Below are 26244 nucleotides of genomic sequence, written 5' to 3'. Positions count from 1 at the left end.
GCAGACGAAATCGATATTCGACATCTGTTTATCCACAGCCAACTTTAATGTGGTTTAACGCCATACATATCATGCTGGTACATAAATTATGTGCCTGTTGCAAGCCAGTGCATACAAAAACGCGGATATCGGTGATTTGTAATTCCACCCCCATATGAGCGCATTCCAGGTGGCAACGCCGCTGCCCCCGCATGCCTATCGGCCGATATACCGCAGATTCGCCAGTTTTCCGCAAGGTGGCGACTACGGCGGGCGCAGACTAAAAAGACAGACTTTTTTCTATATAATATACGGCAGGAATCAGTGCAAAAACCGATCCATCGCAATGGCTGCTAGATTCATACAGAAAATTGTAAGACCCGTTTAGACTTAAGCGACTTGACCCGCCCCGCGTCGCGTCTCTTCCCCCACCATACAGCGACCAAACCAATTCTGCAGGACAGCAGTTGATTACGTGCTGGCCAAAAAATACTGGCCAACTACCACTAACATTGCGATTTTGTTTCTCGTCCGACGCTCCTGTCCTCCAACTCCACGCCCGCTAACCAACCCTGCAAACCACCGATCCAATGATCTGCGATTCCCAACGACAACAACACATTACGCAAAACACTTGCAGCTCAATCAACTGGGTTTGATCGCAGCGCGTGATGCTCCGGCGGTGACTGCGACGCCAGTAGTGAGCCAGGTTGGTTCCATAACAGCGGCGGCAGCGACGGAATCCGGGATCCGCAGTGGGTGCCACCACCTCCTCCGCCAGGACATCAGCTGTCCGTCCGGCGAAAACGAAAAGAGCACAGCATTACAATTCGCATTCACTTTACATAACACTCTCTCTCTCGCTCCCTCGTTGCGTGGCCGAGATATCGATAACGGCGGGCAGGGCGGGTTGCTCAGCCCCTCGAGAATCCCACCCCCTCCTCGAGAGGCGGAAAAATAGCAGTTACCGAGATTGGGCCCTGATTTCCGGCCTTATCAGCGCCGTGGGAATCATTTGTGCACTCTAACCTCAACGCGACGAACTGTTTGGCACGGGGGGAAGGCGGACGGGATTTGTTGTTTGGCATGGGCACTTATGTAATCCCGCTAGATGCTGCTGCTGCTGCTGCCCATCTATGCGTTTTCTTGCATGCCATTTCTGCAGACCACTCTGAAACCCGCCTATGGTCTCGCTATTTTCCAGGTCAACGCGACTCCCGCCGCCAGCCGGTCCTACTCCTCAGGCACCAAGAAAGTCACCCTCATCCCTGGCGATGGCATCGGACCCGAGATCTCTGCGGCCGTGCAGAAAATCTTCACCGCCGCCAATGTGCCCATCGAGTGGGAGGCCGTGGACGTGACCCCCGTCCGGGTAAGTGTCGTAATCCCAGCAAGAGTTAGTTGTTCAACTTGCCATTTCAAATCCAAGTTGAGCGCCATCGCCTTCGTAGCGCATGGCCGTTTGACAACAGGTGGCAACTACGGTTGGGCGGTAAATTTGAAATGCAACCAGCGGCTTTAGTTAACATTCCATTTCCATATATTCGATATAAATGCCAAATCAATGGATTCCAATGCATGCAATATTTTCGCGAAATATTAGTTTGCGAATTAGTATTAGACCCAAAAAAAAATCATATATAAAACAATTTGCTAGCTAGCTTTAATTATTTATTTTTTAACAAAATCGAAATTAAATAAAAATTAAATCAGAAAAACATAGCCCATTAATTGCTTATTTTTGTGTAACATGTAAACAGGGACCCGACGGAAAGTTCGGCATCCCACAGGCCGCCATTGACTCCGTGAACACGAACAAGATCGGCCTGAAGGGTCCTCTGATGACGCCCGTGGGCAAGGGCCATCGGTCTCTGAATCTGGCTCTGCGCAAGGAGTTCAATCTGTACGCCAACGTGCGTCCCTGCCGCAGTCTCGAGGGCTACAAGACGCTGTACGACGATGTGGACGTGGTCACCATCCGCGAGAACACCGAGGGCGAGTACTCCGGCATCGAGCACGAGATCGTCGACGGCGTCGTCCAGAGCATCAAGCTGATCACCGAGGAGGCCTCCAAGCGTGTGGCCGAGTACGCCTTCCAGTACGCCAAGAACAACAACCGCAAGAAGGTCACCGTGGTGCACAAGGCGAACATTATGTAAGTGGGCCACGAGATGTACTTGTTTTTTTTGATCCTAATTCCTACCTTCCCACAGGCGCATGTCCGACGGTCTCTTCCTGCGCTGCGTCCGCGACATGGCCCAGAAGTTCCCCGAAATCCAGTTCGAAGAGAAGTATCTGGATACGGTGTGCCTGAACATGGTCCAGAACCCCGGAAAATACGACGTGCTGGTGAGTCGAATTACCCAGTCGCCAAAGTATAGTATCGGCGCTAAGCTAATGCCGTCTCCTTCGCCAGGTCATGCCCAATCTGTACGGTGATATTCTGTCTGACATGTGCGCCGGTTTGGTGGGCGGCCTCGGCCTGACACCCTCCGGCAACATGGGCCTGAACGGTGCCCTGTTCGAGTCCGTGCACGGAACCGCCCCCGATATTGCCGGCAAGGATCTGGCCAATCCCACTGCCCTGTTGCTGTCGGCGGTCATGATGCTGCGCCACATGGAGCTCAACACGTACGCCGATAAAATCGAGCGTGCCGCCTTCGAGACCATCAAGGAGGGCAAGTACCTCACCGGCGATCTGGGCGGCCGTGCCAAGTGCTCCGAGTTCACGAACGAGATCTGCGCCAAGCTGTAGACGGCGGATCACGGACCATCCGCATAAGCTGTAGCAAGTATCGCCAACCATAACAACAACCGATGAGAATAGAGCAGAGAATTACGCCAGGAATATTGCGCAGAGGAGGAGGATGATGCAGTATGAACAACAGCAATTAAACACTCGCCCCAAACCAAAAAAAAATATCTAGCAGGAGCAGCAACAACCACACTCACTATACTTTGCCGAAAGTTTCCTACGTTTAACCTTTTACAAATCGTGCCAGCGCATCCCTCGCCCCGTAAACAACAAAATTTCTATATAGCTAACACTACCTAAAGTATTTTATGTTCGAATACCTAGGTATATTATTTAATTTGCTTAGGCCAAACTTGCAAGCGTTAAAATTCGTTAAATTGCCAATTTTACTTGCGATAGTAAAGTATTTTTGTCGCCATCCAGCTAACACCTTGAGTTATTATTGTTTATATAATTCGTATGCAAAAGGATATTCTTAACTAATTTATTGATTATTAATTCTCTAATTTGTTTAGCCCCTTGAGTTGAGTTCAGTTGAGTTAAGTGAGCTCCTTGTGCTGTGCAGCGTGCAGCCGACCCTCTTAAAAAAGAAAAGAAAGCAAATTTTGTCAAATTCGAGGCAAAACGTGTGAAAAGTGGAAAGTTGAGTGTAACGGTTACAATAATTTAATTCTAAACAGAACGCAAGTAAAACTTATTCAAACCAAGAGAGAAATACACAAGTGCTATGAAAGCAATTGTTATTAATGGTTAAGCGAATTGTAATTCAAAGTCATCATGCAATTGTTAAAACTCAATAAAGGAAACAACCAAACTAAAAACACAAATCGCGTTTTAATTGCAGTTTCCAAAACGAAAAGGAATGCAAAATATATTTATAAGGTTCGCAGTTTTTGGTTTACAAAAATAAAAATATGAAGTGTATACATATTCAGGCTCCGATTCTTGTAGGATATTATAGTTAATACTTATTCAACACTTGTGTATTATTGGTTGACAAAAGTAAAATAGCGTTGATGTTTCTGATGTGTCTTAATTAAAAGTTGGTATTTGACAAAAGTAAAATCGTTTTGACAATTCGTTCCATTCTTTTGGATTATTTGTTGACAAAAGTAAGTTAGTGCTGATGTTTCTTATGTGACTTAATCGAAAATGGGGTATTTGACAAAAGTAAAATCGTTTTGACAATTCGTTCCATTCTTTTGGATTATTTGTTGACAAAAGTAAGTTAGTGCTGATGTTTCTTATGTGACTTAATCGAAAATGGGGTATTTGACAAAAGTAAAATCGTTTTGACAATTCGTTCCATTCATTAGGTATAGAATTTCGTTTCTTACAAAAAAAAAAGCTGTTATCAAAAATTTCTTCTCATTAGCGTACATTTCCTGCCTCAATATGTATATCCCTCCTTCATAAATTCCTATGTTGCGTGTTCTGGAGAATGAAAACTGTACAGATGATCGATCGACTACTACTACTATATCTCTACGTATGAAAGGCCGTCGCGATGAGGCACTGGCATGAGCTTGAGTGAGTGTGCTGCTGCAGTGGCTCCGTCCAATAACACCAAGGTCCGCCCGTTGCACATGTTGCATTTATTCAAATAGCTGCCCCAGCTGGGCAGCTTTGTCTGCCCAGCCCGCCGCCTGCCTCGCGGCTCTCTTTACACATTCATTAGCTTAGCGACTGGACTGGCGTATGGTCTTCTATGGTATGGTCATCTTACGAAGGTGTGCTTCCTTCCTGCACACAGGAGCGTACTTATATTCTGTTCTGGTTGTCGTATTATGTTGTTGCTTTGGTGCCGCGCATCGATTCGCGATCGAGCTTATCCTGGTCTGTTGCGTTCTGTTCGCGTGTATGCTATGGTTATTACATCCCTACTTGCAAATGGAACTCCACTGGCTACCGTGCATTTGCAATGCAAGGGATAGGTGAAGTTCACGAATCTAACTTAGGTTAATTAAGCAAATATATTTACATTGGCCGTGGCGCAATGTCGTCGTCGTAGTCCATTTTCGTGTCAATTCAAATAACAAATAGGGGCATTGGGCTTCCGTGCCAGCCGCTCAAACTTAAATGCATACGCTGCATCTTCTAAATTCTTACTGAAACTCCTTAGGTGTAATAAAAAAAATAAAAAAGTAATAAAGCGAATTGAACTGTTCTTGGACTGAGCTGATCTGCCGCTCCTACTGGAAAGGAGCGAACTGCAGCATTTCGGCGACGGGCGCCCCCTTACGGGATGCGATGGCCGGATTGGTCACGGTTATGGGCAGTTCCAGCGAGGTGGGCACGCCGCTGCCGTTCGTCACGCCGATCACGGCCAGACTGTCCTCCAGGTTGCCCTCGACCAGCGGCGAAACGCGGCGCAGCTGCATGCCTCTGGGACTCTCCAGCGTGGACATGATGGGCGTCTGGTCGAGCAGCGCGTTTGTCTCGTTGGTGCGCGCCGTGATCGGCGGCGTGAGGTGGACATTCTGCGTAGGCATGGGATGCGAAATGAACACCACGCTGCCCGGCTCGTCGTTGCCCATATGCAGTAGGCCAGGGCCGTTGCGAGTATCGATGTGAAGTATGCCAACGCCAGCGTTGGCTGCGTTCACGAATTCCGAGTCGTCCACGACCTGGCTGCCGACCAGCGCTTGGGAGAGCAGATCAGGGCCGGGGGGCACAGCCAGATCGGCTGTTGACACATCGCCCTCCGCGTCGTCTAGCGTCATGTTCTCCACGTTGACCAGCCGCAGATCGCGCTCCTGCAGGTATGCCTCTGCCGCATGTAGGATGTCGCGAGCATTAAGCATGGCTGTCATGCTGCCACCGGCAGCAGATGTGCTGGATCCTGAATCCGTGACGTTCACCTCGATGCAGGTGTCCGGCTGCTCTGCCATGCTGAATAGCATCGAGGTATCCAGCTGCAAGTGGAACCCGTTAACGTTCAGCTGCATTATTTGGCCAATTAGTTGTTCTTCGTGCAGAGACAGTTCCTCCTCCTCGTTCACGTAGCTGCCGGCGACCGCCAAGGCGCCTCCCTCGGCCACCTGGCTGAGTGGTGTCATGATGCCCATCGCGTCCACAGCCTCAACGTCGTTCTCGTTATTGTACTCATTATCGGCCTCGCTTAGCAACATTTGCGGCGACAGTTGGCGCGGCGACACTTGATCCTGGACGAGTTCCTGCTCAGTCTCCATTTCCATCTCCATCTCCATCACCATCTCCGCCTCAGCCTCCGCCTCCGATGGCTCCACCACCTGGGCCACCGCGTCTTCGCCCAGAAAGTCAATGTCCGCAAAGACGGCGGACAGCGGATGGCCGTCGGCAAGGCGCGGCGGCTCCAACAGTTTCTCCCGCGGCACCGGCACCAGGTGGTTCTTTTCGTTGTCCAGGTACAGCGCCACGTTGTTCAGGGGCGTAAAGTTGTTGTTGTTCAGCGCGCACAGCATGAAGGTGTGGCTGTAGCCCGGGATCGGTCGAGTCATCACCGCGCAGATGCGTCCAGCGCACAGTTGTGGCGGCTGCAAGTGTAAACAAGGAATGGGTCCTTCAGTTATATATATTCCTGTATCGAAAGTCAATATTAATATGCACCATATGGAAACAAAAAAATATATATTAATATACGATAGGGATGATTTAAAATAAGACAAGTACGGGTTTTCCTGGAGACTTAACTTAACTTTCTGAAATGTGCAGAAAGTTCAATTATATTTTATTTTTTTTAGCCTTGGAAAGACAAATTAAATAATTTATAAATCAATTTTTTAAGATGCACGCATGTAGGGGGTCTTCATGCACTCATTTCTACGTGCAACATGGAACAACTTACGTTCTCGGGACTCTCCTGACCATCCTTGGCGTCGCTTGACGATTCCTCGCCGCCTTCGCTGCGGGAGCCGCTCTCCGCGTGGTCACTTGGTGCGTTCTTCGAGCGGCGACGCTCCTTTCTCTGGCCACTGGCCTGCAGCAGTGTTGCAGGAGGAGTCAGGACCGCGGGCGGCGATGGCGGGGTGAAGCAGAGGCGCTGCTGCTCGCGCAGATCCACCAGCTGCTGGTGGGCCTTGGCCATGTCCTCATCGCTCAGGGCTCGGGCGCAGCTTAAATGCCTGGTGGGCCGATTTAAGCCAATGGCCGACTGGGTGGTCGCCAGTGGAGTGACTTGCGGGTAGCTAGCAGGACGGCGGGAGGTCTGCAGCAATGAAACCGGCATTACCAGCTCCACGGCATCCAGTGCGATGTCCATGTCCATTGACATCTGGAACCCCCTGTCGTCAGATGCTTCTTCTTCATCCACAGACATTGCTGTGGACTGTACGTCTTCGGAGCCGACCCCAGTCCCGTTCGGTTCCCCATCCCGTTCTTGCTCCTCTGATGACGACGCGGCCAGCAGCGTGCCATCCAACTCTGACTCGTGTACGCCTGATTCTTCGGGGAATGACATTGTTCGGCTCAAGCGCGTGCGGTCCTGGCGACACTTCTCTGCACTACGACCACTGGGCACGGGCACGTCGGCCTCGTACTGGCGCAGTACGGCCTCCTCCTGTTCGCGCTGAATAAGCAGCAACTCGCCAGGCTGCAGCTGGTAGTGGACTTCGGGGATCGGAGACAAGCGGTCCAAGTCGTTGTTTGCCTCGGACTCCGGCTTACCCTCCGACTTTTGGTCCGACTCCTGTTCCTTCTCCTGCTGGTCGTCCTCTGCCGACTGGTCATCCTCTGCCGCCTGCTCGTCCTCTTCCACCCCTTGCTCCATTGGCGCTGCGTCATCAATCATATGCTCCACATCCCGGTCTTCATCGTTTGTTTCCGGCTGATCTGCCAGGTCTTGCGACTGTTCGTCGCCCTCATCCAGCGGGTGTGAGTTCGTCTGGCGGTTGCCATTGATGCCTGAGGATGTGAATGCCATTATTTGATTCCAGCGCGCGCGGACCTCGCGAAACCTCTCTGCACTACGGCCACTGGCCACGACGGCCTTGTACCGGCGCAAGATCTCTTGTTCGCGCTTATTAAGCTTTAACTCACCAGGCTGCAGCTGATAACGGACTTCGGGGATCGGAGACAAGCGGTTCAAGTCGTTCTCTGCCTCAGACTCCGGCTTACCCTCCGACTTTTGGTCCGGCTCCTGCTCCTTCTCCTGCTGGTCGTCCTCTGCCGACTGGTCATCCTCTGCCGCCCCTTGCTCCATTGGCTCTGCGTCATCAATCAAATGCTCCACATCCCGGTCTTCATCGTTTGTTCCCGGCTGATCTGCCAGGTCTTGCGACTGTTCGTCGCCCTCATCCGGCGGGTGTGAGTTTGTCCGGCGGCTGCCATTGCTGTCCGATGACTGCAGGCTAGAGGGTTCATACAAGTTCGGCAGCCTAATATCCTCTAGGATAAGCACGCCACCACGCTGCACCGGTTGCGTGGCGTCAACGATGGCGGCGTGGATGAGACCGGCGCCCGAGGCGGACCGCTGCAGCTCTTGCGCCTCTTCTGCCGAGATCACTGCAATGTTGGAGGCTATGGAGCAGCTGTTGCTGGAGCTCGGCTCCGAGGACAGTGTTCCGATGCCGTGCGAGTCCGAGCTAGAGCTTGAGCTGCTCGTGTTGCTGCTGCTGCTGCTACTGCTGCTGCTGCTACTGCTGCTGCTGCTGCTTCTGCTGCTTCCGCTGCTGCTGTGGTTGCTCAGCTCCTCGTGCTCGCGCGAGGGAGTCTGCTGACGTGTCATTGGCCTGGAGCGTTGTGACAGGCGACGGGACGATTCAGTCTTGGATTTGTTGCGGCGCTTCCTTGTCATGCTGTTACCCAGCACTCCCTTGCTGCTATATGGGTTACTGTTGTTGGCGCTGATGGCCCTGCCCGTTTCGTGATTTGAAAGCGGTGTTCTGACGCAATTCGCCTCCTGGAGAGGACTATAAGACATGGGCGCAGTCAGCTCATCTTCGTGGGCGCTTGGCAACGTGGAAGTCATGGAGGCTGGTAGCAGATCCTCGTCAGGAGGACATGCCATTGTTGATTTGTTTCGTGACTTAAAGATGCGTTTTTGAGGCTCCTTGATCGGCAGGAACATGTGATCTCCCGCCTCGCCCTCAGGGTCGTCCTCGGGAATCGCTTCATCAGGCTCCTCGGCATAGGCTGCTACCTGCTGCCACGGCTCGGGCTCCACATCAGGCTCACGTTGTGCCTCCTCTAGAGTCTGCTTGCCTTCCTCGATTGTCGGTTTGTGGACATCTTCAAAACCCTTGAAGGCATAATCGTAGGAGACGTTGTCGTCAAGTTCGTCCTCATCGACAGGTTGCTCCTCATTCCTCTCGAGTATGTCCTCCTCAACGGGTCCTTTGCCGTTGACATCAGGACGATTGGTATTTGTTCCGCGCCTATAGCTTAGACCATTCTGGCCCTCATGTTGCTGTACATCATCCTCCTCCTCGAAGTCAAAGCAGGACGGGATGTTGCTGGCCACCTTCGACGAGGACGCGGCCTTATCACTGACATTGACATTGCCATTGGATTGCGAATAAACTCCCCGTCCGCGCTGCCTCGGCTCGTCTTCCACGAATACGACGCTGCCGTTGGAGCTGGCATCGCTATCCTGAATTAAAATCGGCTCGTCAACCTCCGGGTCATCGAGGTCTTGCTGGCTGTCCTGCACGTCGAATTCCTGCACGACTACGTCGCGCCGATCCTTCTTTGGTATGTTGCGTATGCGCTTCTTGGCAGCACCGCCGTCAGTCTTCTCCTGCTCCTGTTCTTCCTCATCCGCATGTTGCTCTGCCGCCGGCAGTGATTTCACGATTTTGGTTTCCTTCTCAACCGGCTGCGGTGGCTCCTCCATCGACTCGTCCGTCTCGTCGTCACCCCACTCCGCCATCAGACTTAGCTGCAGCTGCTTGGAGGCGTCAATGCTGCTCTGCATATGCTGGAGATTCTGATTCGGCTGTGCGATGTCAGCCATTGATGACGTTGGCTCTGGCGATGGACTGATGGGCAGATTGGGCTCTGCCACCTGTTTTTCCGATTCAATTTTGTCACCTGCCGCACGATTGATTGAAGGCGATGTGAGGAGCGCAGGAGAAATATGCGCATCAGCAGCTACGGTCATTCTAGTCCTAGAGAGCGCAGTAGAAATATGCGCATCACCAGTTACGGTCGTTCTAGCCCTTGAGAATGGTTGCTTGCGCCGACCTGCGCTTCGAGGCGAGACGGTGTTCGATGGCGATGTCGTCATCGTTTTCCGTAAGGGATGGCCCCGTCTGGGCGGAGTAACTGGCGCACTAGTGGTGGCAGCCAGTGTGCAGCGTCTGCGTGCATTACGACGCGAATTTACCTGCACGGGTGGCGGCAGAATCTCCGAGGAGACGGCAACTGGCGAGGCACCTTGCAGACGCCTGCTCATGGAGCGTGTGAGACGACGTTGCTTTGCCGGCGGCGACTGTGGAGCGGGCATGGTGGCACGCAGTTGGTTTGAGCGCTGGCTACGCGGATCTCGAGTGCTCGCAGTTCTGCGTCGCGTGTTTACCGCAGCGGGCGCCGACGACGACGCGGAGGAGCTCTTTCGCGTGGGGGCGGACTCTGAAGCGGAGCCCGCGGAGCTGCCAGCATTGGAGCCCACTACGAGCTCGATGCTGGCCAACGTTTGGTCAACGATGCTCATCACCTTCTCATGCTCCTCGTTTGTCAGCGGAACGTCAATCACAATGGACACGTGGCGAGAGCTGCAGCGCACTGGGTTGTTCCGGCTCTTTCGGGCGTTCACTTCGTGAACGATGGTGGTGTGGGCACGACGCGACGCTCTTCGTGGACTGGTGGCCGGACTGGTGGCCGTTCTGCTGGCTGTTCTACTGGCCGTTCTGGTGTCCGTTCTGGTGGCCGGACTGGTGGCCGTATAGGTGGTGCTGTTGCTGCTGAAAGTGCGATAGCTGATTCTCGACTCCATATGCTTGCGACGGTGGATGAGCAGGACGCTCATGCTTTTGGTGTGAAAGTCGCACATGGTGCACTCGAAGTCATCGCCACGGGGCGGAAGTGCAGAGCAGCGCCCGAGATCCATGATGTGGAACGTGGACTCCTTCTGTCGGAATACGGGTTTATCATTGGCTTGGAGCGGTGCCAAGCTACTTACTCGACCCGCTGCCGAAGGCACTCCGCTGCTGCACGCATTGCTGCTCTGCACGCCGCTGCTGTTGCTATTGCTCGAATACCAGGCCTTGATAATGCTTTCCGGGCGAGGGGCGGGTCCCTTTAAGAACTCCTCTAGGGATGACATCGATGAGCGATAGACGCGACCGCTACGCGATTCGGCGATCGCCACGTCGTCTGAGAACTTGTCGGACATGTGGATCCCTTCGGCTTTCTCTGTAAGGGAAATAGATTTGGACGCTTAGCAAATGCAGAGCTATCAGAGGCTAACCAGGAGTCTTATAAGAGGCGCAAATCTGCTCTTTTTCTTCTACTGTGTGTTTTCGATTTTTAAAATTCGAATACCAGGGAACGGCCCAAATATGTAACGTTGCTCTATTCCCAAATATCAAATACGAACTCCAACATTAAATTACATTAATTTGGTCACATACTTTATATAATTATTTTTGAAAATGGTATATTATCCAAAGAAACAACAAAACGTTATATTTTGTACAAGAAAAACTATTTAGGAAAAACTAGAATTTCGAAATAAGGCTAAATTATTGGTAAATTGACACCTTATTGTCGTTTTTTATTTATTTTGTGCAATATTTGTTTGCATATTTTTAATATTTTATATTAAAAATTGCTAATATTTTAGCAAAAGCGAGAGAACGCAGTTATATTTTAGTCAAAAATCCTAAAGCAATGTAATATGTACACATACATATATAAAATACTTTTACAACAGCACATTGTTACATGTGCAAAGCATTACTTTTACTCGCTAGAGTATTCTAATTCGTAACGGAATAAAGCGTTCCCCTTCGATATAAAGTGCACATATATTTGTCCCACTCTTTCCTTCTGTTCGTCCGTATGAACGTCGAGATGTCGGAGACCGAAAGAGCACAAAAGAAAATAAGCATGCACGTTCTTGGGCCGCGTCACTTTGAACGCACATTTTTCGCCAAATATATGTTAATAAAAATTTGACTTACTTTTGCCGCGCTTAATGAACTCCTCCTTGTGCTCGCACTCGAAGGGGTAAATCAGCTTCGGGGAACTCACTTGCTCGCTGCGGAAAATGAAGAAAGACGAAAAGACGAAGATGGTGGGATTAGAAAAAGGGGGCCACGCTACAGTGGCAATGGGCAAACTCACAAGGTTTTCTCGTTGAAAAACGCCACAACTGCGTACGGCGGGCGCGTGGTGTTCACGAACCGAAAGTCCTGCGACGAGGTCACTTCGCCGGGCCACCAGATCTCGGTGTTGTGGATCTTTACCCAGACCACTTCGCCATCGCTGTACTGCGGCTGCTCCGGCGTCTCGTTGCGAAAGCGCGGCATGGTGCCAAATTCAAGGCTTTCCTTGGCCTGCGATTTCTCCTGGAATTGCCGGTTCGTAGTCACTCAGTGATATAGTTAATCCTAGCAGACGAGGATGAGGAAACACCACAAAACACTTCGCGGCAGCTGAAACCCAATTGAATGAATTGAAGAGTAAGAAATTTGCCAAACACGTCCGTTGCCAGAAATGGAAAAATTCTAACTAGCGAAAAAGACGAATTTCGGCGAATAGCTTCACTGGATCTCCGTTTGAACCGATTTTTTTTTATCGGAATCTCTGGTTCATTTTGGTATTTTTAAAGATGTCGCCAAATTGCTTAACGGAAAACTTTGGTACTTTAATGGCTAAGATATCCTCACTTACATAGTATGTGTATTTAAATGAATTAGGCACGAACGGCAACTTTGGGTAACGGTTTTGTTGTCAACCGATTATAAATTATGTTAAGTATTAGTACTTAAAACGTATTTAAATGATTTTAAATGATTAAATTTAAAATAATAATTTAAAGAATATCGTATGTATAGTTTATATACATATGTGGGTATTTAATAGTTTACGTTTACCCTCGTATTACTTTTCCTCTATCTATTCGAAACTTTTCTTCTAATAAGAATGAAACAGTGTGCATTTGAGCATGGGTTCTTTTGATAAATTGTATTTATTGTTGATTACTTGAAATAGTATTTATGTAGTTACAATATTTATTCCACACAAACATTTACGAGCAACATATACATATACATAGGGTAAAAAGTGTGTCGGGCAAGTGGTTTCAGTTAAACAGAGTTGGCAAATGGAATCCGTGAGTTTGTCCTCTCGCTTAGCTATAAAATTCGCTCAAAACGGTTATAAAAAATAGACAACGAATTAGATTAGAGCACATTTAAGTATACAGCGTTAGAATTAATAAGTTTTTAGTGGCTGGAGCACTCAGCATGTGGGATGCCAACCGCCTGCATGTGAAGCCAGGGGTAACTAATCACATTGAATCGATCAAGCAGGACTTCTCCATTTGCAGAAGAAGATGTGTAATGCGTAAATCTAGATAGGTGTTTAAGTCTGTATTTTGCTTTTATCAAAGTATATAGATGTTCTAGAAAATTTTAAAAATATTTAATCGTTCATTAAAGTACATAATAAAACAGCACAATGGATCAATCACAATTTCATACGCAGTCCTTCGACGCCACGTTAAGTAGAGATGCCACCACATCCTTGGAGCAGGTGCAGGAGCAGTTGTCAGTGTTGCCCTTGCATGACCACGTCCGTGTCTTTGTCCGTTTCGGTTGGGCTGTCCGGGATGCGCTGGGGGAAAAATTAGTGCGGGATCTGTTCTGGGATTGGGGGCGGGCTAGTGTATTGGAGGTTGGGGCAGCCGTAGCCGTTCCAGCAGCCGTGCTTAGATTGTCTTGGATTTCGGAGGTGGATGTGGATGCACGGGGTGCAGGCGAAGCCGTCATTGGTGCGCCTGGACATCGACGCGCCCGCCATTGCCATTCGTGGCCGTCGCCACATCGTCGCCCACAATGAGCACCTTGCCGACGCCATCGGGTGCCACCAGCTCGCCGCTGAGGCCATCCAGTCCTGGCTCGCTGACGTCGCCGGGAATCTTTGGCTTGGGACGATGCGTGTCCACCGCATCGATGGGCAACTTGATGTGCTCCACCTTGCAGCCGTAGGCCACTGGCGTCAGCTTGATGACCGTGTGCAGCGGCACGTACAGGTAGGGCAGCTCGTCGGCGGACTTGTCCAGGAAGTAGGCAAAGAGGCAGCGCAGCACCGCCTGGTGCGACACAACCAGCACATTGCCCTGTCGCTCCAGCTCCATGATGACCGGCTCCAGTCGAGCCACAAGATCCTCATAGCTCTCGCCGCGCGGATAGCGATAGGCGAACTTGTTAACGTCGCGCGCCTTGAACTCCTCGGGGAACTTCTCCTTGATTTGCTCGTAAGTCATTTCCTCGCAATGACCGGCATCGATCTCGTTCAACGCCTTCCAGCGCTCCTGCGGCGCCTTCACGTCGGCCACCGTCTGAATGGCACGCTTCATCCACGACGTCCACACGCGCAGACCGTCGATCTGCTGCTGGGCGATGAACGCGGACAGCGCATTGGCGTACTGGTGGCCACGGGCGCTCAGGTTTGAGTCGCCGCCGATGAGGCCGCTCAGATTGTACTCGCTCTCGCCGTGCCGCGTCAGGTAGATGGTGCGCGGCGTAATGTGGATGTTCATCAGGTAGTAGACAATGCGCGACTCTACGTGACCCTCGTTGTTGTAGACGACCACCTTCTTGCCGGCGTTGTACACCTTCATGAAGCTGAGGTGCGACTCGGTAACCTCGTCGATGGGCTGGTAGCGCTCCTCGTAGTGCTCGATGCGCTGCAGGAAGTCCCGCACCACCAGCTCGGTGTTCATGTTAAGGTAATCTGGCGAGCTGACCTTGACCTCCAGAATATTCTGCTCGATAATCTGCGGATCGTCGCAAATGGACTCCACGAAGAACAGCCGGAAACCATGCTGCTTCACCACAATGTCGTGGATTAGCTGGCGACGGTCGCGCGTAGAGTTGGTAGCATCGAACACGGCGATGCTGCCCTGGCCGCTCAGCAGCCAATCGCAGGAGTCGTGCAGCGCCTGATTGGCGCACCGGTTGCGGATGGCCATCGCCTCCTCGTTGTCGGCGCGGAAGAACTCGTGCGACTTGTATGCGGTGGTTGCATGACGCCTGTACTCGCCCAGATTGAAAACACGCGTGGAGATTCCGATCCAGTTGAGGTAGCGCGCTAGCTTCTTGGAGATGAAGGTCTTGCCGCGCGCCGGCAGGCCAACCATGGCGATCACATGCGGCGTGGTGCAGTCGGCAATGGTGCGTTCGCCCCGGATTGGGAAGGGCTTGGTCATCACGGTCTCCGAGGTGGGCGGCAGCAGCTTGCGCAGCTCCTCGGACATCACCGACGGACAGACGTGCAGCTCATTCTCGATGGCCAGGTCGGCGGTCTTCTTCAGCTGATTCAGCGAGGTGGTGCGCACGCGTAGCGACGGCGAGGTGTTGTACGGCATGTCCATGATGCTGGTGGCGGTCACGGAGCGTGCTAGCTTCTTGGCAACGGCGGATGCGGCTGCTGATGCTAATGCTGTTCCTGCTGCTGTAGCGCTCGAGGATGACGAGGATGTGGACGAGGCGGAGGAGGAGGAGGATGAGAAACTGGAGTACGCGCAGTTGCTGCACGTGCACAGGTCGTCGTTGTAGGACGATGTGAATCGGGTCGATGATGGTGGAACGGGGCGGGGGAGCAGGGTGGGTGTCCTTCTATTGATGGACAGCAGGGGCAATGGCAATGTTCCTACTTGATCCTCGTCGTGGTCGTCGATTGAGCTGCTGTTGCTGGCTGAAAGTATCTGGTTAGGGGTTGCTTTTGTCCGTTGGGCTTCTGATGATGCTCCTTTCACTTCTCCTTCTCTCTGCAACTTTTGGGGCTGATCAGCTGTTCCTTCTGCTGCTGTTTGTTGTTGTCGTAGCGTGGCAAGACATGAAATTAGTGGAGTATTCGAACATAAAAGTTTGTTTTACTGGGTTGTTAAATTGCCGAATGGAATGATAATGTTGTGATTGGAGATGTGGAGTGGAGATGCGAGGAGCTGCTTTCAGATGCAATCCAACAATATTTGGGTACTTTGAGTTGCCGAATTTCGAGAGGATCTGGATTAGAGATTGAAAAAATCAAGAATGTGTCGAAAATAAAGTGGGTACCTACGAGGTAGCTTCAATCCGCACAAAAACTAAATGTGGGTAGATACAAATATGTATGTATGCAAGTGCACAAATGTGTTTGTGCTAATATTTGACTTCTTTGATCTTGACGATCGAAGACGAATGAAAGTGAAACTAAAGCGATACAGAAACACACACGAAAGGAGGAGAGGAGGAACACAAAACGTGCGTGCTGCGTGGGCGACGCTCTTTTTCAGTGTGAGAAATCGGGTGGGAGAGAGAGAGCAAGCACGCGGAATTAGCACAAATAATAAACGAACGAAGGAAGCACACACTAAAAACAAAACGAAACGGAAAGAAACCAGTGAAAACAGCTGACGAATCGTATCGAGTCCAATCGAATTGAATCGACTACTTCTCACACTGTTCGTTATCGATAGTTTGGTGCTCGGTGCAGTTCGATGGCAGCAGGGTTGCCAGCTCAGCCGATTATGGCGGGACTACCTGGAATTATTGCCAAATTCCCAGTTACTTTCAAATATAAAGTATCTTTGATCCGATTTGGATTAAATGCAAAAAACTAAACGAAAAACACGCACACACAAACTACAAATGGAATTCAAATGCGCTCATTGGCAAGTGGACTATTTATGGGTCCACTTGTCGCCGTATCGAGTATTTTTATATGGATCCGCGGTTAATTATTGCCCCAGACTATCAACAATACAATGCAAACATACCGACCAGGGGTTCGTCGAAATCGCCTTGAAAACCAGGGGAACTTCGATGGAAATTTACAGGGGCCGTGAAAATGATAAAGACGGGGCAGAAATTACAGGCACCGTGACCGTCTTAATCGCGGCCCAACCAGAAACCCGGTAATCTAACCACAAGCCCCACAAGCCGAGCAATCTTTCGGGATGAAGAGTCTCACACGAATCCAATATCTCTCAAAAATCTCACTCTCGCTGTTCTCAAACACATTTACCAGGTTCCCGCAGTGTGATCGTTTAATGTTTACAGATATATACATATGTACTATGAGCAAAACAAATAGCAAAGCAATGCTAACTTCTAAGCTCCTTTTCCATGTCGCCTAAGATCTGAAGATAGACATAATCAATGTTCCATATCATAAATGATAACTTTACTTGCCAAATTTGTAAATATTAATTGTTTTGTATGTATACTTTTCGAAACTCTTATTGAAATGTTTTAAAGAAGTCCATTAAAACTAATTTCACGGTAGGCTATAATTCACTACAAAATCAATTAAATATGATATAATAGGATTATAATCGGACTTTTAATATCTTTACCAAATAATATCGTACCATTAATTTTCGGGATGTATCTTTATGTTATAGAAGTTTAATATTTTCTAAAAGGCAACTGATTCTGCACTGAATGGGTATTTTTTGACTTTGGCATGCCCGTAAACGAGATTTGTTGTCACAGCAAACTGAATTTATGTGGCCATTGGCCGAGAGGTGTTGCTGGTTCGATGTTTATTAGTGCCGAATGGCCCAAGATCGATGGGACACAAACAACAACGACTTCCACTCAAATCTCACTGGCAATGGATATCACAGTCTAGTATTACTGGCGGGGGACTCAAGCCTCATGGCTTCGTGGGAACTGGACGAGTTGATAGCGTTTATGGTGGCCAATAATTTGTGGAATGTGTGAGTTTCTGCGTCGAATTGTTACCTGGATCAACTGGCGAAGACGGAGGACGGAGGCTTGGATCCGTCGAGGAGCCGGAGAGAACACAACAAATCGCAAAAGGTGAAGCAGACACCGCGCTGAACGCTCAAACACTGAAAAACTAGTGCCGATTTCCGAGAACCCCGATCGTCGGCGGGCAGAGAAAAGCGTCGTCGACGCCGGCGCTAATGGCAAATAGCTAATGTCATATGGCACATGGCATATAGCATATAGCATGTAGCTAATAGAGCTATAGGCACGAAACGTAACTGTAACAACGACGACGACTGGGTTTCCAATTCAAAATGAAGAATCATTGCTTAACTGCGCAGCTACAGTCAGATTTCTGGAAAGGAACCCGTTTTTGAAAACATGGACTATAACTTAAAATAATAATTGGATTCATTGTTTACTATTAGGGTAAATATGATTAGTGCTTAAAAATTCAGCATGGCACATTGTTACTCTTCGAAAAAAACAAAACAAAACAAGGGAAACCCAAATGAATTAACATAATACTACAGAAATAAGTAACGTTTGTCCAAGTATGAACTGGATGTCAAACTAGAAAGTTGCACCACAAATGCCCACTAAATCTTTCATGGTGCATGTTATCAATGCTCTACTGCATCTGAGAATTGGCCATGACAGTTGCGCACATTCGTATTGACCACTGCACCCACAACGAGAATAAACGACCGTTGAATTGTTTGCACACGTTGTGTTGTTGCGCTTCCTGGCAGCATTGACATTGCCGGGCGGAATGCAAAGATCACCCCACAAGTCTTACCCTTAACTCGAACCTCACGTGTTGCGTCCACAGGGCCGCCCGACGCAATCCAGCTGGTTGGACTGACCATCCATCCGACTGGGCAGTTCGACCGCTCGGCTCGGATGTGCGTCATTGGCTTACGGAGGCAATCGATTCGATCTGCTCTGAAGCCATCAGAGAGCCGCTTCCCAAGCTGGACCACATGACCAGGCCAGCTCAAGGTCGAGAGTGGCGAAAACAGATCCGATTGGGTTAGACGATCACGCATTCGGGACGTGGATCGTCAGGTGCAGCTCGTCTGCACTGCACTCCCTTATCAACGAGGCGAATTGCCAGCTCAAAACCTGTTCCCGTTTTCAGTTCCAGTCTAGTTTTGGTCGGAATTAAGCCAACATGCAAATTTCATTTCTAGCCAAGAGCCAAACCTATTAGTTCGCAGTGTAATTGTGGAGAATACTGCGCCATTTCATTTTTTATAAATTAAGTTTTAAGTTTTAAAACAAAAATTCTTGGAGCTTTTCTCAAATGTCATAGTTTGTTGGTCTAGAACGAAACGCTTTTACTTTTAGAATGGAAAATTCGTCTGAAAACACTTTTAAAGAACACTTTCTTATTTACCAACATAAAGTTGGATTATTTGACAGAAATATGCAAAAATGTCTTAGCGTATTATAGGATTTGTAATATGAAAAATATGCATATGAATTTTACAATAATGAGTTTTGTTTACTAGTGCTAAGTGCATCTCAATGGCTTTTCCCCAAATCTTTTGGGGGAAAGTAATCTTTAAAGAGATCAAAAACTCTTAAGATACTAAAATGAATCTTAGACTGTTGGTTGCACGTTGTTTTTGCTTAGGATTGATTGAAGATGGTGATAATGCACATGGTCGCCACCTGGCACCGCCTAGCCCACATCCGACTCCACAGATAAGTTTCAAATAATGCCACGAAGTGCTATTAAACTAAGTTAACAGGCGCCTAATCTCTACCATACACAAGTAGGTATAATCTAAATGGAAATTGGCTGCAATCATCTCTATCTGCTACTCACTATTTAAAGCGCAAGCCACAAACAAATCGCTATCAGAATGGAAGTAATTCGTCTGATAAAATGTCGAAGAAGGATGTGTCAAAACTAACATTTAGTTCCTTGTTGAGGAACGGGGGATGTAAAATTCGTCATTTGTTCATGTTCTATATCTATCAAATAGATATAAGTCTGAGAACATCAAGCTGTTATCGGAGTTGTTTTGCTTATATCTATATTAGATCTACCTATATATGTATATACATTGCCAAGTGTGTGACAATGGTACACAGTTGTAAAATACAGTGCCCGCCCGCCTTGTGTCTGCCTCGTGGAATCCAACACTTGGATCGTCATAGGTGGACTGACTCATCCGCAAGATCAACGACGCAATCGGAGAAATGGAGCAATGCAGAAATGGCGAATGCGACCATGCGGACACAAGTGGTACAATCTCCCACTGACTGGCTGATAATCTCGCCCAGCTGTCGCCCTATCGGAACCACCGAAAATAACGCTCAACAGCAATAACAACATTGTCAGCGGCATGAAAGTCCGGCCGGACAGGGCCTGATAACACTGATAATGGCACAATGCAGAATGGAACGGCGACTGAACTGAACTTTCCTGAACTGAACTAAATGGAGGAGCGAAGGGCGCAGAGTCCATCGGCGTATGATGGCGGTGTTTAATACCGATTATGGTCGCCTCGTCGGTTATCAGCGGGCCAGAGCCATAGATCACTGCCACATTTGGATAGCGGCAGAGTTCATAAACGCCTCCACCATCCATCGCCTCCGCGCCTCCGCGCCTCCCCCGAAAAGGCGCCTTTTATCGCTCCTCCAGGTGGCAATTTATGATGCACGGCATGTGTTCACGTGAGTTGCGAGTGAGTGGTGCTGCTGCCGATGGCGATGCTGCGTGGGTGGATGCTAAATTGGGTCTGCCAAGCGGCAAACTGCAAAACTTTCCACCTCACCGGCGAAAAGAAACCACTGTTGCCACTCGATTTCTAGCCCCTGCCGCTGACTCAGTCGCATTGAGTCATTACAGCCCCTTTTGCGGAACCATTTTACCATTTTACAAATGTGTTAAATCAGTTGAGAGATCGGGATTTTCCTGTAACTTGCAATATCTACGCTTCACAGAAAAGACTGAACAGTGAGCCCTTGATATGAGTGCAAGAAATCTATACAATGTTTATGCACTCTTTAGGGTTCTTTATCGTTTTTGGTTCTTTTAAATTCCAATTCAGCATCCCTTGGTTTGCAGAATGTACTGATTAGGTAAATAATTTAACGTATTTGCGAATTATAGACATCTGTATTCAAGTAACTATCATTCTATGGCAGACATAGTTCGCTTGAATGGATTTTCGCACTATAATACTTTAACTTTGCTCAACGGCAATGTTTGCACGTACATATGTATGTTGTCATCATTTAACAACTGCGATTCCATCTAAAAACCAATTGGAAACTGCCAAAGACGTTTGACTTGATCGCAAAAGGGTTATAAGTGGGCGCAACCCCACCCCATAATACCGATCAGACCACCTGACCCGGGTTCTAATTGCGTTTCGCGAATAGCTCCAATGGGACTCGTGACCACCTTGCTTTCATTTCCACTGTAGTAGGGTGGCGCATTTGGCCAGTTCGCGCAATGGCACGTCATGTATTATTGTTTCGATATTGCAACTTTACGCCCCTCATTAAACAATTTATAGTTCTAGAAAGCAACGAAAAGAATATCATAATAAAAGAGCTCTTCGCTTTTCACATTGTATACTTCAACTAATATAAATAAATTTTACAAAGTGAACATCATGCATTGCTTATGACAATGTTGTTTTGGATTTTTCAATGCGGTGCCATTTCTATAGATTAAGTGCATCATGCAGCACACTTCTGAATTCCCAATGCAGCTAAAAGTTTTCTGTAGTTCAACTATTTAATATGGAGACACCCTGATGTGTGGGATTCACTTTCCACCGCCGTAGGCACAGATAAGCCCCAACTTTCGGTTTCAGTGCCATGTGCTGGCTGCACTGGGCTCAAAAGGGATTGGACTCTAAGCACCGGAGCCTAGGCTCCTACCCGTGGAGCACAATGTCATGTGACTGGTAGTCGCGTTAAGTGGCTCCCGATATCCGAAGTTCGGCAGGGCACTGAACTGAAACTGAAGCCGTAGACAGCTTCCGATCCGCCAGGTGCTATTCACTGGGCCCCACCAGACACAAACAAACAAACAGGAATTATAAATAACGGACCCTCAAGGCCGCCGGAGGGGCGGAAATGGGGCGGAAAGCGGGTGGGAATGGGGTGGCTTGTGCAAAGCGGTCAGGTGATACGGATAGCAAGTGAAAAAATGACCAAATCACAGCGCTTCCTCGGTCCCGCTGTCGTATGTGCTGCTGTATTCTGGCTTATTTTTTCCGGTTCCCCAAAGAAAAGCGAGAAAAATGAAATGATAGAAAATGAAGGCGACCGCCGACGACGACGACGACTACTACGTGGTGTTGCATATAGCAAAAGCCAGAAAACTTGAAAACTAGCAGTCGTAACAACAATAACAATGCGACGCAAGGCGGCGGATGGGAAATTCACAAAATTAGCAAAAATAGCAAAATGCCAGAATACACTTGAAAATAAAAACAAACAAAGCGTTTCACTGCATCAGATTCTCATTCTTCATAGGATGCCGATACGACCGCCGATGCCGATGACGATGATGATGAGTGGATGGCGATAATGACGCCAAGATGAGAGGGGAGCCAAGCGCCGCATAAACAAACGACGTAAATGGCAATGCTGCGTGCAATCCCCAATAGAAAACCCATACAGACAGAAAGAGAGAGAGAGTGGATGCCCAAGAATTGGCACTCTACTCCCCACACTCCCCACTCTGTGCATCGTCGCTGTGTTAATGAGCCGAAGAATAACTGCTAATCAAGGTGGTGGTGCCCACAGCCCCGACAACGCAGACAACCCAGACAACCCAGACAACCCAGACACCCCAAACAACCCAGTCAGCACAAATGGAGTGCAACGTGGTTGAAATGGAGAGACTCTGGCGGGAATCTGCACTAAATAGCATACGTACACAGGGAGGGGGCCATTTCCGGATCCGGATCCGTATCCGTGGTTACCGAGCTGATCAGGGGTTTGTAGCCGGCGTAGAGCGGCGCCGTTGCCGTCGACTGAGCCATTGCCCTGGAATGCAAGCAGTGCCGGTGCCGCGCTGAATGCAAGCAGTGCGCAGAGCGCCCGACCACCGACTTCTGGCCACTTTATCACTTAATCACGCGATTTGCTATTTGTTTTGGATCGTTACAATTACAAGTAAACAAAACAGAACAGAACCAAAAATCACAGATCCGCTTTTGCTACAACGCTAATTTCTTAGTACGCAAATAAAAAAAAAATACAAAATAAAAAGAAAAACAGAGAAAAAACACACGAATTCGTATTTTGACTTGATTTTAACTCGATATCGATTCGGCGGGGCGCACGGCACACAGAACAGCACAAGAAACGAAAGTACAAAGCGAATCCGCCGAACCGCGTATCAATTCAGTTCGGTTCAGTTCAGTTCCGCACACGTCGCTTGGCAAAATCGAAATGAGCAAAAAGCGCAAAGCGGAGCGAGTCAAGTGCGCGGAGCCCCGGACCAACGTTTGCGAAAGCGATGCGAAGCGAAGCGATACGACACGAAGCGGCACGCGAGCGATCCGATCGCATACGATCCCCCACGATATGATACGATCCGATCGGATCGCCGAGCGAGTACCGAAAATCAAACAAAACAGCATAGCCGTATGGCGAGCACGGCACGGGGTACCGACACCGTCGATGCCACGGATGTCGCTGACTCTCGGAATCCGGGAGTCCCGAGTCCGCATCGCTTGGCTATTCCTATGCAGGGACTACGAAAGGTAGCGGTAAATAGCGCAACAGCAGCGGTCGAAAAAACAGCACCCATCAAAAACAGCTCAATCTGATTGGATTTACTGATAATATACTATGCAATGCCCATTTAAAGTGAAAAGCCAATAAGACAGATGGCAAGAACGCACTTTTTACAACATATAATTTAACCAACTTTGCCTGAAAAGCAAACAATTTCTAAATATTCCCTTAGATTTATGACAAGCTTATTGGACAAGTAATTTCATATTTGAAGTTGCAGGGCATTTCAAAGTGTATAAAAGAGATTCAATATTGCAACTTCTAGCCAGTAACAAGTTTGCTTGCTTGACAAATAGCACGATTTGTAACATTGTTTTAATCTTTAAACGCGTGTCATTACACGATAAGCTTTTATTGCACTTCCGTCCCTTACACCTTGAGAAACTATGGCGACCTCTTTATATGTAGATAGCCGCTTGTGGAACTTTGGCAACTGACATATGATATGCAATGTATTTAATTAATAAAAATAAATTTAAATGCGTAATTAGATGTATTAAATATGCATACATATGGTAAATGAATCTGTGGAATATAATATTTAAAGCCATGCAAAGGAATTGAGTTCGATTTAAAAATTAAAAATATTCCTCAGCCGCAAAAATGATAACATTCAAAGCCAAGGACATGGCATATTATCACAACTTTACAGATGTATTATTATAAAAAGTCAGCAATTAAACTAATTGCATTATAGATACAACTTGATGACATTAACAGAAAGAGTATATAAACGTCAGCATATACTCTTAGTAGTTATACTATTAATTAAAGCTAGTTGTAGAGGACGGACTTCTAGACGTTTAAGGTTGTTTTAGCTGGCAATATGAGTTAGATAAGTTACAGTTATAAAATATTGAATAATGTTTGTTTATTATTGATTCCCATATTTTCCGCCGGTCGAAAAATGATATAAACAAGCGATAGTCTAGGTATCGCATAGAGAGTAAGGTAATAACAGAATGGCAAAAACATCTGTACAAAACGAACGAGGGGCACAAAACAAGGGCCGAAAAAGCTTTCACGGCACGGCACTGTAAAAGCTGCGCAGCAGAGCAATGGCCGCCTACTGTAAATGTGTGTGTGTGCGCTGTGGTGTGTGTGTGTGAATGCCTGTGTGGTGGGCCACCGGCCAGAGAGAGAGAGCGAGGGAGATGGCGAAACCACAAAAAGAACCTTTCAGTGTACAGCGGAAAATTCACAAAACAATTGCGTAAATGCTCCCTCATTCATCAAAACAAAAATCAGCTTGAACAACAAAATATTGATTGTTTACCGTTTACGAATCGAGGCACACGCAGCGATTACCGACTTTGCTGGAAGAGAAACCGATAACAATGAATGCACCCGATGAATACAGAAGGCAGAGTGGAGCGAAACTAAAAACAAAAATAAAGAGCGCACACTAGAGCGCGACTTTTTTGCATTGCATTGGTGTGTTATCGGTGTGGGTGGCGCTCTGCGCATGTGCGTAGTGTTTTGGTGTTTGCGGGTGTAGTAGGTCCGTGGGTGAATGTGTCATGAATGCACTGGAAGAGGATATAATAATGCAACTCACCTTCGGCTCGCAGCACTCTAACCCGTAGCACTTTAAAATACCCTCAATTGGGGGTGGGGTTAAAATACTGTTTGTATTTTACACTTTTCACTCACGATTTACCGCCACTCGAGTGGGGCATTCCGATAACTTTGGCACGGACCTATGCGAGTGGCCGTCACTGTGCTGTTAGCAGCTAACAGTGCTGTAATCTCCGACGTCAGCGATACACACAAGTGCGTGTGTTGGGCGCGCGTGCGGGTGTATGTGTGTACTTACATAAATACACATGCAAGGAACTGATTCGCGGATCATAGCTTAGCTTAATATTGCAGTCGGGAACTTACCGCTTTGCCAGTGCAGCGACTGAAAGTCATCGCTGCTGCCACAGAATGTTTTTGTTTTTCTTGTTGCAGTTCCTGTTTGCCTCTCTGTTGCTCCGGCTGCTGTCTCGCTCGTGCTCCCTCTCTCTTGCTCACTCGCACTCAACAACAAACCCCAGCGCGCTCGTCACACACACTGTATTACTGATTTAAATACACACGCACACACACCGACAGGGGGGGGGGGGGGGGGCGCAATGAGAAAACGTATCCGATTATTATATATACATGTATATCTAAATATACTTTTGATTTTTATGAGCGCGCTAAGTTACAATTGCATTGGCAGCACCACCGTATTCACAGACGCACACGCACACACATGGGGGATGCACTCGGTCGGGAGTCTTCGCTCCTGCTCCCCTTCCTACATCCCCTCGCGATTCCAAGTGGAAAACGAAAACGGGCACAAAAATGAAGAAAAGAGCCAAGGAAAACGCAAAAGCACGGGCGGACTTAAAGCCAAATCGAACGATTTACTGACGCTCGCCGAGAATTGGCAAAAGCTCACCAATCGGAACAGCAAGACACTGATTTGCCAAGCGGGCGATCGAAATTGATCGGATTATATGTAACAACAAACACAAAAAAAATACCCGCAGCGAATTAGAAGTTGAAGACAAATTGCTAGAGCTGGCCCACTGCGTCAATGTTTATGCGATACTATCGATGTTACTGAAATGTGGCCCCATCGATTGCTGTTCCGCGCCAATCGATTGAATTCACTTGACCTAATAGCCCGATTCCATTGGCACATATTTCGATTGGGGGAAGCTCCACTGCCAACGTTAATTGAAACAAAGTCAACTTATTTCATTGCAATATAGATTGCAATACAAGTTCCGAAGCTATCGAAATTAAGTTTAAGCTTAAGTTTTTTTGTAGACGATGTCTTTTGTAAACTCTTGCACTTTTCAATACTTCCTATGGCGTTATAATGTTCCCTGT

General features: G+C 48.2%; 3 protein-coding genes across 8 annotated transcripts; 1 reads left to right on the top strand and 2 right to left on the bottom strand.

Moving 5' to 3' along the window:
- Positions 1–221: 221 nt before the first annotated feature.
- Positions 222–3557, top strand: LOC6615000 (probable isocitrate dehydrogenase [NAD] subunit alpha, mitochondrial). Of its 2 annotated transcripts, XM_002039381.2 has the most exons (6): positions 222–352; positions 620–688; positions 1184–1351; positions 1740–2134; positions 2193–2328; positions 2396–3557. In XM_002039381.2, the coding sequence occupies exons 1-6, from the start codon at positions 326–328 to the stop codon at positions 2732–2734; spliced, it is 1134 nt and encodes a 377-aa protein (XP_002039417.1). In that variant the 5' UTR covers positions 222–325; the 3' UTR covers positions 2735–3557. The 2 variants fall into 2 exon arrangements, with proteins under 2 accessions (XP_002039417.1, XP_032580848.1); XM_032724957.1 differs by lacking the exon at positions 620–688 and having other exon boundaries at positions 223–352.
- Positions 3558–3561: 4 nt separating this feature from the next.
- Positions 3562–25895, bottom strand: LOC6614998 (serine-rich adhesin for platelets). 2 transcript variants are annotated; one of them, XM_032724945.1, is made up of 7 exons: positions 25261–25895; positions 11999–12309; positions 11836–11912; positions 10833–11065; positions 7751–10781; positions 6561–7615; positions 3562–6249 (listed from the first exon to the last, which is right to left on the bottom strand). In XM_032724945.1, exons 2-7 carry the CDS (start codon positions 12181–12183, stop codon positions 4927–4929), a joined length of 5904 nt encoding a protein of 1967 aa, XP_032580836.1. In that variant the 5' UTR covers positions 12184–12309; positions 25261–25895; the 3' UTR covers positions 3562–4926. The 2 variants fall into 2 exon arrangements, with proteins under 2 accessions (XP_032580836.1, XP_032580835.1); XM_032724944.1 differs by having other exon boundaries at positions 7751–11065.
- On the bottom strand, positions 12827–23032 carry LOC6614996 (6-phosphofructo-2-kinase/fructose-2,6-bisphosphatase 1). 4 transcript variants are annotated; one of them, XM_032724952.1, is made up of 2 exons: positions 22511–23032; positions 12827–15685 (listed from the first exon to the last, which is right to left on the bottom strand). In XM_032724952.1, exons 1-2 carry the CDS (start codon positions 22614–22616, stop codon positions 13644–13646), a joined length of 2148 nt encoding a protein of 715 aa, XP_032580843.1. In that variant the 5' UTR covers positions 22617–23032; the 3' UTR covers positions 12827–13643. The 4 variants fall into 4 exon arrangements, with proteins under 4 accessions (XP_032580843.1, XP_002039413.2, XP_032580844.1 ...); XM_002039377.2 differs by having other exon boundaries at positions 12827–15688; positions 22511–23030; XM_032724953.1 differs by lacking the exon at positions 22511–23032 and adding an exon at positions 17611–17713 and having other exon boundaries at positions 12827–15688.
- Positions 25896–26244: the final 349 nt, after the last annotated feature.

Source organism: Drosophila sechellia, chromosome X (assembly GCF_004382195.2).
Source record: "Drosophila sechellia strain sech25 chromosome X, ASM438219v1, whole genome shotgun sequence".
Taxonomy (NCBI): domain Eukaryota; kingdom Metazoa; phylum Arthropoda; class Insecta; order Diptera; family Drosophilidae; genus Drosophila; species Drosophila sechellia.
Note: the sequence above shows the minus strand (reverse complement) of the source record. Positions and strands in the feature narration are given on the sequence as shown.

What these genes read in the sequence shown, in the direction of transcription:
- LOC6615000 (XM_002039381.2), top strand. Translation starts at nt 326, where the DNA reads ATGGCTGCTAGATTCATACAGAAAATT. An exon ending in CTAGATTCATACAGAAAATT is followed by an intron (nt 353 to 619) that starts GTAAGACCCGTT and finishes AAACACTTGCAG; the next exon opens with CTCAATCAACTGGGTTTGAT. An exon ending in TGGACGTGACCCCCGTCCGG is followed by an intron (nt 1,352 to 1,739) that starts GTAAGTGTCGTA and finishes ACATGTAAACAG; the next exon opens with GGACCCGACGGAAAGTTCGG.
- LOC6614998 (XM_032724944.1), bottom strand. Translation starts at nt 12,183, where the DNA reads ATGCCGCGCTTTCGCAACGAGACGCCGGAGCAGCCGCAGTACAGCGAT. An exon ending in GTTCATTAAGCGCGGCAAAA is followed by an intron (nt 11,066 to 11,835) that starts GTAAGTCAAATT and finishes TTTCCCTTACAG; the next exon opens with AGAAAGCCGAAGGGATCCAC. An exon ending in GTCAGGAGAGTCCCGAGAAC is followed by an intron (nt 6,250 to 6,560) that starts GTAAGTTGTTCC and finishes TTACACTTGCAG; the next exon opens with CCGCCACAACTGTGCGCTGG.
- LOC6614996 (XM_002039377.2), bottom strand. Translation starts at nt 22,616, where the DNA reads ATGGCTCAGTCGACGGCAACGGCGCCGCTCTACGCCGGCTACAAACCC. An exon ending in GGAAATGGCCCCCTCCCTGT is followed by an intron (nt 15,689 to 22,510) that starts GTACGTATGCTA and finishes AACAACAAACAG; the next exon opens with CAGCAGAAGGAACAGCTGAT.